The sequence below is a fragment of the Dipodomys ordii genome, unplaced genomic scaffold, assembly GCF_000151885.1.
Source record: "Dipodomys ordii isolate 6190 unplaced genomic scaffold, Dord_2.0 Scaffold238, whole genome shotgun sequence".
In the NCBI taxonomy this organism is placed as follows: Eukaryota; Metazoa; Chordata; class Mammalia; order Rodentia; family Heteromyidae; genus Dipodomys; species Dipodomys ordii.
In genome coordinates, this window is record NW_012267454.1 from 296,864 (window position 1) to 308,219 (window position 11,356).

The 11,356-nt window shown below is 49.1% G+C and overlaps 2 protein-coding genes across 2 annotated transcripts in view; one reads left to right on the forward strand and one right to left on the reverse strand.

Moving 5' to 3' along the window:
- The window catches only part of LOC106000789 (early nodulin-75-like), a 3,521-nt gene extending 1,987 nt beyond the window's left edge, over positions 1 to 1,534 (reverse strand). The window contains exon 1 of the mRNA XM_013036027.1: positions 1,512 to 1,534. Coding sequence (XP_012891481.1) covers positions 1,512 to 1,534 — 23 coding nt within the window. The remainder of the gene's footprint in view (positions 1 to 1,511) is intronic.
- Positions 1,535 to 3,134: 1,600 nt separating this feature from the next.
- Positions 3,135 to 11,356, forward strand: part of Ndufa10 (NADH dehydrogenase (ubiquinone) 1 alpha subcomplex, 10, 42kDa) — a 49,849-nt gene continuing 41,627 nt past the window's right edge. The window contains exons 1-5 of the mRNA XM_013036028.1: positions 3,135 to 3,145; positions 3,285 to 3,333; positions 4,107 to 4,275; positions 4,855 to 5,070; positions 10,586 to 10,672. Of these exons, the coding sequence (XP_012891482.1) occupies positions 3,135 to 3,145; positions 3,285 to 3,333; positions 4,107 to 4,275; positions 4,855 to 5,070; positions 10,586 to 10,672 (532 nt within the window). The remainder of the gene's footprint in view (positions 3,146 to 3,284; positions 3,334 to 4,106; positions 4,276 to 4,854; positions 5,071 to 10,585; positions 10,673 to 11,356) is intronic.

Sequence of the window (11,356 nt, forward strand, 5' to 3'; positions counted from 1 at the left end):
GCCGCCGTCGGGGCCGCTCGCAGCCAGTCGGCCCGGTGCGGTGGCCTGAGGGAGCGCGGAGCCGAGGAGCGGGCGCGGCCGCAGAAGGGTCGGATTCGGGAGGAGTCAGCGCTGCCCTTGGGGGGGACAGTGCGACGTCCCTGGATGCGGGGTGGGGGCGTGGGGACGGCCGGAGCCGCGGGAGACCCGTACCACCGCAGCCCTACCCACTTCTTCGCTTGCCAGTGGCTGGAGCTGGGCAGCAGTGACAGACTGTAAAGGGCTTGACCTCCGCGCCGAGATCTTGGGTTTTGAACAGAGGAATGCAGTAGCCTCGTTAAAAGCCGTAAGAGCCGGGCGTAGGTGGCCCAGGCCCGTAATCCTAGCTACTCAGGAAGCTGACGCCTGACGATCACAGCTCAAAGCCCGCCTGGGCAGAGAAGTGCTGCCGTGACTCAGGTGGTAGAGCCTTGAGCAAAAGAACACTCGCCCTTAGTTCAAGTCTCAGACCTGGGACACGCACCTGCAGAGCCATATGAATGTAGTTAGGTAAGCTGGAAAAGAGAAGAGAGAAAAATAGTTATGTAATCCAGGCCCTGCACACACTGGCAGCGATGTGTTTACTCCTGGGCACTACCAACTAACAGGGGTACAGAATCACTTCTGTGAGTCCAGGAGCAGGATGGAAAGGCTGTAAACATTGAGACTTGAAATAACTGAGGAAATTGGTTATGAAAGATTAGTTAGGGGCTGGGAAGGTGGCTCAGTGGTAGAGCGCTTGCCTTGCATGCATGAGGCCCTGGGTTCGATTCCTCAGCACCACATAAGCAAAAAGAAAAAAGCCAGAAGTGGCGCTGTGGCTCAAGTGGTAGAGCGCTAGCCTTGAGCTGAAGAGCTGAGGAACAGTGCCCAGGCCCAGAGTTCAGGCCCCACAACCGGACCCCCCCCCTCCCAAAAAAGAAAGATCAGTTATGCTCTGATTTTAGCAATAGAATAGTGTGAAGGATACCACTTGAGCCACAGCTCCACTTCCAGCTTTTTTTGGTAGAGTGGAGGAAGTGTCTCAGAGATTTTCCTGCCTTGGCTGGTTTCAAACAACAGTCCTCAGATCTTAGCCGCCTAACTAGCAAGGATTTACAGGTGTGAAGTACTGGTGCCTGGCTAAGACTCTTAATATTCAAGAATTACTTGCTAATGAGAGAGGGAAATCAGGAAGCTCTTGGTTGCTATTGTCAGGCTTCCTGGGCATCTGCTCTGTGCTAATATGTGGTAAATACGAGTTGGGAAGATGGTTTGTACATCACCCAGAGTGTCCCAAAGGAGATGGTGCTTAACTTCTGGGACCAGTGTAATGCCTTGGCCTCAGGACTTCTGCCTTTAAGTCCCTCCTCTGATGTTCACCTGGCCAGTTCCTTAGGATCTTCCAGGTTGTTCAGATGTCACTTCCTCTTTCAATATTAAAACTCATTTTGTGTGTCCTGCCATGCTTCCTTTCTCTCCACAGCGCTTGCTTCACATGATATATTATTTACTTGCTTTGTTGCACCATGTGCATTGTCTAGCTGCTTAGTGTGTACAGACAAATGCACGTGCATGCACACACACGATTTTATTACTTTAGTGAATGTTTAGTATTCCGTAAGTTGGTTGTGTCTCTTTATATATATATATATATATATATATATACATATATATGTACATGTAAATATGTATAGAGAGATATAGACATGTAGATATTTATATCTATATAGATATTGGTAAGAATATGTATATAAATAGATATGTAGATATCAATATATAGAGATATGTCAGTATATATAAATATTTGTTATAGATATGTTTATATATACGTAGATTTATCTATCTCTACCTGTATACATATCTTCCCCCTAAGGTTTGAGCTCAAGACTTGAACTTGCTAGGGAGCACTTCACCACTTGAGCCATGCTGCCAGCCCTTTTTACCAATAGGTAAATGTTAGATATGGTCTTAATAATTTTTTGCCCAGGGCCAGCCTCCCGCCTATGCATGCTGGGAGTAGGGGTGTGAACCATAATGCCTGGCTTCTTTGTTGAGAGTGAATCCTGATAACTTTTATGCCCAGAGAGGCCTGGAGCCATGAACTTCCTGATTCCTGCCTCCTAAGTAGCTGGAATTGCAGACATGAGCTATCATACCTGGCCAGAAACTGTTTTTTTTTTCATTTTTAATTATTTTAATCAAGTAATGTAGCTGTTTGAAACAAATTTTAAGACAATAGAACAAAGTTAAGGATTACTCTATTAGGAGAACCTCTAAATCCAGATTGTGTGAATTTGAATTCCACTGAAATTTGGCACTAGACTTAACATTAGTTGAAGCCCAAACCCTTTCCTTAGAGAAGCTCTGAAAATTTCAACCAACAGACTCTCAATAGCTTGCCACCAGGCAGTTCCTAAGGGTGATTACTCTGTCCTGTACTAACACCGAGCGTCAACGTTTCTCAATTTGATGCTTGAAAAGTATATTCTTGTGAATAGTTTTTGTTTGCTTTTTGTAGCTATGAATAACATTTTCATGTGGCTGTTGTTATATTTAATAATTTCTAAATAAGCTGTCAATCCGTACAGGTTGTATAAAAAGGTCAAATATATTGACCTTTTTTATTTATTTATTTTCGCTGGTCGTGGGGCCTGAACTCTGGGTCTGGGCGCTGTCCCTCAGCTCTTCAGCTCAAGGCTAACGCTCTACCACTTGAGCCACAGCACCACCTCTGGCTTATTTTGCTTATGTGGTGCTGAGGAATCGAACCCAGGGACTCATGCATCCAAGACAAGCACTCTACCACTGAGCCACCTTCCCAACACTAGTTTGTTTTTTTAATAGTGTTCCTCTGCCCTCTTTTGGTAATTTTTATTTTGTGGGGAGATGATTTTGACTTCAGTGTATAGAATAGATGGGGGTGGTAGGATGGGCCAGGAGGAGGTGTCTTGTGTGTGGATGAGAGGTGTGAGCATGTCATGTGAGAGGTGAAAGCATGTTGTGTGGGTGAGGGGTGTGAATATGTCGTGTGGGTGAGGTATGAACATATTGTGTAGGTAAGGTGTGAACATGTGTGGATGAGAGGCGTGAGTATGTGTGGGTGAGGTGTGAACGTGTGGATGAGAGGCATGAGCATGTCGTGTGGGTGAGGTGTGAACATGTGTGGATGAGAGGCGTGAGCATGTCGTGTGGATGAGAGGCGTGAGGATGTGATTGAGCTGGGGAGGGAATGGATCTCCTGTCCAGAGAGGCAGGGCGTTAGAGTCTGTGGGTGTGGTTTTCAGGAAGGAGGAAGGCACGAAGGTGGTGCTCATGTTTGCAGTGCACTGTTGGGTAGTAGGCGTTCCTCGTGTGGGATGCGGTGTTAGACTTCTGCTGTAGGTCTGTTAGCTTTCAGCTGCCTTCACAATATCTGTCTGGATGTGTAGAGCAGGGCTTAGCTCAGGAGACTGGGCCACCCTGTCACCCAGCTTCCCTCTCTTCTCTGACATCCATTCTTCTATCTATCTATCTATCCTCATATCCATCCATCCATCCATTTAACTGCTTATCCATCCATTCATCCATCTTTTCACTCATTAGTCCACCCACGTTGCATCCATCCATTTAACCATCCATTCCCCACCTACCTGTATATCTGCCTATTCATCCAGTTTTCATTGAACACAGCACACTTGTTTAGTCCTGAGGGTTTAGCAGTGCACAGATAGAGACACTATACCAGTTTGTAGGGAGCTAGCATAGGGTAAGAAGGAGTCAGCTCATTATAAACAGATTAGCAGATTAAAAAGGTGTCCAAGTTAAGCTAGGCCTCAGTGGCTCACGCCTGTAATCCTAGGTATTCCAGAGGTTGAAGACTGAGGTTCAAAGCTAGCCAGGGCAGAAAAAGACTGTGAGACTCTTATCTCTAATTAGCCACCCAAAAAAGGCAGAAGTATAGCTGTGGCTCAAGTGGTAGAGCCTTGTGCCCCCAAAAGATGGGTTTTTATTTTTTAAGGTTTTTTTTTTTAAATCATAGAAGAGGTCTCTTGATAATTTTTACCTGTAGTTGCTAATGTCTACAGTAACCAGAATGGTCATGCTGTGTTGTGTGGTGTGTTTTTCAGGCACAGATTCATACCAGCGTACAGTGCAAGCTGCAGTATGGACATTTGTCCTACTTACTTGGTGACAGGACAAGCAAAAGACTGACAGAGTACAGCAGAGTGATCACTGTAGATGGCAACATATGCTCGGGGAAAGGCAAGCTCGCGAAGGACATCGCGGATATTCTAGGTATGGATCCGTGGCACGCAGACGTCATCTGTCCCTCACGTACATGCTCGCTCATCCCGCCTTGAATTTACTTTGTAGTGACTAATAGGCATTTCACATTTTTCAGTGCTTAAAAGCTGTTTTTGATATTAAATCTATGCTAATGGTCAGTTTGGTAGGCATTGAAAGCAGACCTCTTCTGTGAGCACCATGATGTGGACTGTGGCAGCCTCCACACGGACAGAGCTACAACTTAGAACTGCTTCTGACTTCTGCGCTGAGGCTTGTCCACCAGGCCTTTCTTTGGCATTTGATAGCAGCTGTGCGCTTACACAGCGGGGTTCCAGAAGAGGTCCTGGGAGAAACCACACTGGAGTGCAGTGTGACCTGCAGTGCTCACAAGCTTCCACTGTGTTGCTTTAGGTGCCTCGCGTGCTCCCTTTCCATGCCATGACATGTGGGCAGGGGTGCTGGTGGGAGGGTGGCTTTCTCAGCCCTAGCAGTGGCATCCGGATAGGTTTTGTGTCTTGGTTAGTCTGTGCTGCTCAATAGTGGGAGCAGAGGATGGCTCCTGCTTCATCCTAGTATTTCTCTTTTCAGGCATGAAGCACTTCCCTGAAGCAGGGATACATTATTCAGACAGTACCACAGGGGACGGGCGGCCCCTGGACCTGGAGATGGCTGGCAGCTGTAGCCTGGAGAAATTTTATGATGACCCAAGAAGCACTGATGGCAACAGCTACCGCCTACAGTCCTGGCTGTATGCCAACCGGCTCCTGCAGTACGCAGACGCCCTGGAGCACCTGCTGAGCACAGGTCAGTGTCCTTGGCCAGGGGGTGGGCACATCGGGCACATCAGCCACTCCCAAGTAGCCAGTAAGTAGCGTTTTTCTGTCAGTTTTCCTGGAGGTAAATTTTGTTTCTGGTAAGATTATAGATTCCTGAGGTCCATTCTATCATTGCTTCAGAATAATGTTAAGGAGGAATTGTTTTACTTTTATGTGTGCACTGGAGTGAGCTTTATGGACTGTATGTAATTTTTATGCCACTGCTTGAAGCACAGAAGTGAAATGTGTAAAAGGACGGAGAAAAGAGAACTTGTAAGTGACTGGGAGGAAGCAGTATCTCATGAAGATGGAGAGTGTGTGCCTTACAGAGCTGAGATGGCAACAGAACAGGCTGCTTCTGGAAGTCTGATGGTCAGGATAGAAGCTAGGCCATGAAAAGATTGGCAGAGGGAGGCAAAATACTCAGGGCTCTCGGGACCCTTACAGTAAGGGAACATGTGTCCCTAGACACATCTTGGTGAGGAAGAGGTGGTCAGGGGCTGTGTATTTGGATAGTCTGGGAGCCAGGCATTAGGAGTCAGTTAGGAGGTGAAGAGGGGGAGCTGAAAGAGCACGTGTAGATAAGGGTCCACCCAGGGACTGTTTCACAGTTCTGGGAAGCAGAAGCAGGTGTAAATTTAGGACCTGATTCCCAAACATCCTGAGAACTGAAAACAGATGTGCTGCTGGTTCTGGGCGAGAGCCACTGTGTTGTGTTGGTTGAGTCATAGGTGGGAGCTGTTGTGTATGTGCTGGTGGTTGGTGGCGGTAGGAGCCGTGGTGTGTATGTATGTGCCGGTAGTCAGTGGCAGTAGGAGCCGTGGTGTGTATGTGCTGGTGGTTTGGTGGTGATTGGAGCCGTGGTATGGGGGTACTGGAGAGAGGTACTATGTGTCTCTGTGTCTGTGAGGCAGTGGTTGCTGCATGGCTGTCAGCCCAGCAGTCATAGTGATTTTGAGGAGTTGGAGCTGAGAACAAGACCCCTGGATAACGAAGGAGCAGACTGTCAGTAACATGGTTGGGACTCACGGCCTCCTACGCCATTCTCTTCCCATATATGAGTACCTGTCCACATAGTGTGGGGCCATGCGCCTGTATCAGACTGTTGTACCAATCACGCTGTTACCTTGCCTTTCTAACATTTACTAGTGACTTTCTTCATGAGAGTGAGACTCATCTTGGTTAGTAATGCTCTGAGTATGAGCTCCCTGACGTATGCATAATCTCCTTGACGTGTGCATGTGCTCCTGACGTATGCGTGAGCTCCCTGATGTGTGCATGTGCTCCTGACGTACGCATGTGCTCCTGACGTACGCGTGAGCTCCCTGATGTGTGCATGTGCTCCTGACGTATGCGTGAGCTCCCTGATGTGTGCATGTGCTCCTGATGTACGCATGTGCTCCTGACGTACGCATATGCTCCTGACGTACGCGTGTGCTCCTGACGTACGCGTGTGCTCCTGACGTACGCGTGAGCTCCCTGATGTGTGCATGTGCTCCTGACATACGCGTGAGCTCCCTGATGTGTGCATGTGCTCCTGACATAGTATGCGTGAGCTCCCTGATGTGTGCATGTGCTCCTGACGTACGCATGTGCTCCTGACGTACGCGTGAGCTCCCTGATGTGTGCATGTGCTCCTGACGTATGCGTGAGCTCCCTGATGTGTGCATGTGCTCCTGATGTACGCATGTGCTCCTGACGTACGCATATGCTCCTGACGTACGCGTGTGCTCCTGACGTACGCGTGTGCTCCTGACGTACGCGTGAGCTCCCTGATGTGTGCATGTGCTCCTGACATACGCGTGAGCTCCCTGATGTGTGCATGTGCTCCTGACATATCCGTGAGCTCCCTGATGTGTGCATGTGCTCCTGACGTACGCGTGAGCTCCCTGATGTATGCATGTGCTCCTGGCGTACACGTGAGCTCCCTGATGTGTGCATGTGCTCCTGACATACGCGTGAGCTCCCTGATGTGTGCATGTGCTCCTGACATACCCGTGAGCTCCCTGATGTGTGCATGTGCTCCTGACATAACCATGAGTTCTCTGCTGTGTGCATGTGCTCCTGACGTACGCGTGAGCTCTCTGATGTGTGCATGTGCTCCTGACGTACCCGTGAGCTCCCTGATGTGTGCATGTGCTCCTGAAGTACGCATGAGCTCCCTGATGTATGCATGTGCTCCTGATGTACCCGTGAGCTCCCTGCTGTGTGCATGTGCTCCTGACATACCCGTGAGCTCTCTGATGTGTGCATGTGCTCCTGACATACGTGTGAGCTCCCTGATGTGTGCATGTACTCCTGACGTACGCATGAGCTCCCTGATGTGTGCATGTGCTCCTGACGTACCCGTGAGCTCTCTGCTGTGTGCATGTGCTCCTGACATACGTGTGAGCTCTCTGATGTGTGCATGTGCTCCTGACGTATGCGTGAGCTCCCTGATGTGTGCATGTGCTCCTGACGTACCCGTGAGCTCCCTGATGTGTGCATGTGCTCCTGGCGTACACGTGAGCTCCCTGATGTATGCATGTGCTCCTGACGTACCCGTGAGCTCCCTGATGTGTGCATGTGCTCCTGACGTACATGTGAGCTCCCTGATGTGTGCATGTGCTCCTGACGTACGCATGTGCTCTCTGCTGTGTGCATATGCTCCTGACATACGCGTGAGCTCTCTGATGTGTGCATGTGCTCCTGAAGTACGCATGAGCTCCCTGATGTGTGCATGTGCTTCTGACGTACCCGTGAGCTCCCTGCTGTGTGCATGTGCTCCTGACGTACCCGTGAGCTCCCTGATGTGTGCATGTGCTCCTGACATACGCATGAGCTCCCTGCTGTGTGCATGTGCTCCTGACGTACCCGTGAGCTCCCTGCTGTGTGCATGTGCTCCTGATGTACCCATGAGCTCCCTGATGTGTGCATGTGCTCCTGACATACGCGTGAGCTCTCTGATGTGTGCATGTGCTCCTGACATACGAATGAGCTCCCTGATGTGTGCATGTGCTCCTGACGTATGCGTGAGCTCCCTGATGTGTGCATGTGCTCCTGACATACGCATGAGCTCTCTGATGTATGCATGTGCTCCTGACATACGCGTGAGCTCCCTGATGTGTGCATGTGCTCCTGACGTACCCGTGAGCTCCCTGATGTGTGCATGTGCTCCTGACGTACCCGTGAGCTCTCTGATGTGTGCATGTGCTCCTGATGTACGCGTGAGCTCTCTGATGTGTGCATGTGCTCCTGACATACGCGTGAGCTCTCTGATGTGTGCATGTGCTCCTGATGTACGCGTGAGCTCTCTGATATGTGCATGTGCTCCTGACATACGCGTGAGCTCTCTGATGTATGCATGTGCTCCTGAAGTACGCATGAGCTCCCTGATGTGTGCATGTGCTCCTGACGTACGTGTGAGCTCTCTGATGTATGCATGTGCTCCTGAAGTACGCATGAGCTCCCTGATGTGTGCATGTGCTCCTGAAGTACGCATGAGCTCTCTGATGTGTGCATGTGCTCCTGACGTACGTGTGAGCTCTCTGATGTGTGCATGTGCTCCTGAAGTACACATGAGCTCTCTGATGTGTGCATGTACTCCTGACGTACCCGTGAGCTCCCTGATGTGTGCATGTGCTCCTGAAGTACACGTGAGCTCTCTGATGTGTGCATGTGCTCCTGACGTATGCGTGAGCTCTCTGATGTATGCATGTGCTCCTGAAGTACGCATGAGCTCCCTGATTTGTGCATGTGCTCCTGACGTACGTGTGAGCTCCCTGATGTGTGCACGTGCTCCTGAAGTACACGTGAGCTCTCTGATGTGTGCATGTGCTCCTGACGTACGCGTGAGCTCTCTGATGTGTGCATGTGCTCCTGACGTACATGTGAGCTCCCTGCTGTGTGCATGTGCTCCTGAAAGTTGTGTGTACCAGCTCCTCTAGTGGCCATGGGGGGAACTATAGAGCCTCACTCAGAGCATCACTAACCAAGGTCAGTATCACTCTCATGAAGAAAGTCACTAATCATTGTTGAAAAGGCAAGGCAACAGCAAGACTTGTGCAACCAGTCTGCTTTGGATTTTTGCACCAGGCCCCAACTTCAAAGCCCATTTAGTAGCGTCGACATAATAGCTCTTGGATCACTATAATGTCTTTTTGAAACATACTCCAGTCTTTATATTCTGACAACCTATTTCTTAAAATGAAAAACAGCTGGGTACCAGTGGTTCCCACCTGTAATTCTTGCTACTCAGAAGGCTGAGATCTGAGGATTGTGGTTCAAAGCCAGCCTGGACAGGAAAGTCCATGAAACTCTTATCTTCAATTGACAACCAAAAAAGGCAGAACTGGAGCTGGGGCTCAAGTGGTAGAGAACCAGCCTTGAACAAGAAAAGCTAAAGGAGAGTCTCCTGCCCTGTGTTCAAGCCACATACTGGCATACACACACACACACACACACACACACACACATTTTTTACTTGTTAAATGCACACTAATTTATTTACTTTCATGCTGCACAAATCTATTGACTAGTTACTTAACAAGTACTCTTCATGTGCCAGGCTTATTGAGGGCCTGCAGGAAGGAGGTTTATGTTTTCATAGGGACAGAAAACAAGTCTGAGAAGTGTTAGTTGTAATGGGCTGTGGCAGGGCTGGAAGGTGCGGAGGCTCCTGCCGAGGCCTGGCAAGGCTGATGGTGGTGACTTGTACTTGTGATGTGTTGGGAAGAGCAAGGCTGGAAGTAGATGGAGATGAGATTGGAGAAAAAGCCAGGTGAGACTTTGGGCCTGGAAAGCCATAATGGGCTGGTTTTTTCTCTGAAGAAGAGAGGAAGCCATCGGGAGGATTGGGCATACTGATTCTGTGCTCAACTCAATAGGAAAGTGACCCTCTGTTCCCTGGAGGTGGGAGAGCAAGCAGGAAGGGAGGTAGGGACACGGGGCTATTTGGAGTCATGTGTGGGACACACAGATGGTGTGTGAAGAGGGGGACATGAGGTATGCGAGGAGTCCCAGACCCGGAATCTGACTCGTGCTGTTAGGCAAAACAGCACCGAATGGGAAGTGAGGGCAAAAATCTCTTGTTTAAAAACAGAAGTGTAGGGGCACATAACTATAGTTCTGTCCTTTTGAAATGCAGAAGAAGGAGGACATGGACTTTGAGGCCAACTTGAGCAAAGTTAGCAGCAAAAACTTATCTCAAAGACAAAAGTACAGACGAAAGGCCTGGGGATGTGGCTCAAGTGGCAGAGCCCCAACCTAACACGCGCTATGCCTTGGATCTCTGGTACTGACTAAATAAGTAACACGCATGTATACATGTACACACACACACAAAAAAAAAACAAAATATAATTTTCAAAAGTGATTTCTCACTTACAAATAGCATAGTTTTCTAGTGTATTTGGTCTGGAATCAATGAGTAAATGATCTCTTTTTCTGTTTATAAATTGAAATTCCTAGTTAGCAGTGCCTTTTATCTCTCTGGGTTTTAATTTTTGTTTTCATGATTTCATCAGGACAAGGTGTAGTCTTGGAGCGGTCCATCTACAGCGACTTTGTCTTTCTGGAGGCGATGTACAAGCAGGGTTTCATCCGAAAGCAGTGTAAGTTCTGACATGCGAGCTCCATGCTGTATGCACAGCTCCATGTGCAGACATGCTTCTGACGTACACGCAAGCTCCCTGACGTGCACACGAGCTCCTTGATGCATTCATGTGCTCCCTGATGCATGCATGTGCTCCTGAAGGGCGTGTGCTCCAGCCTCTGTAGTGGCTATGGGGGCACTGTTCTCTGAGTGTTGTAGGAGAGGTTGTTACCTAGAGACAACACCATGGCTAACCACATTTCTACAGGGAAGACGGAGCTCCCTCCCATCTGCCCTCTTCCCTCACCTTTCCCTGTGGATGGAAGCCCAGATGCTGGACAATAGATACCCCACAGCTCCCACAACCATCCCTAAGAATCAGCCCCTCACCTTTGGCCCTGCAGGACTTTGGATTGTCCAGCAGGATGGAACTGAGATGTCTTACTTCCCCTGTGCCAGCCCTGTGTGTTGCCAATATCATCCTCTCTGATAGGAGGTGGCTGAGGGCAGTTGGGAGATGCCCCCAGTCTGTCATCTCTGTCTGCACTGGTCTCTAAGTGCCGCCTCTTTTTGACCCTGTTGTACCTGTGCATCTGGAGCCCTCAGAAAAAGGTTCCATGGCCTCTGGAAAGCCATCCTATGCTCACACCTAGAGTGTGCACACATAACATGGCTCCTGGAAGGTGTCCCATGCTCACACCTA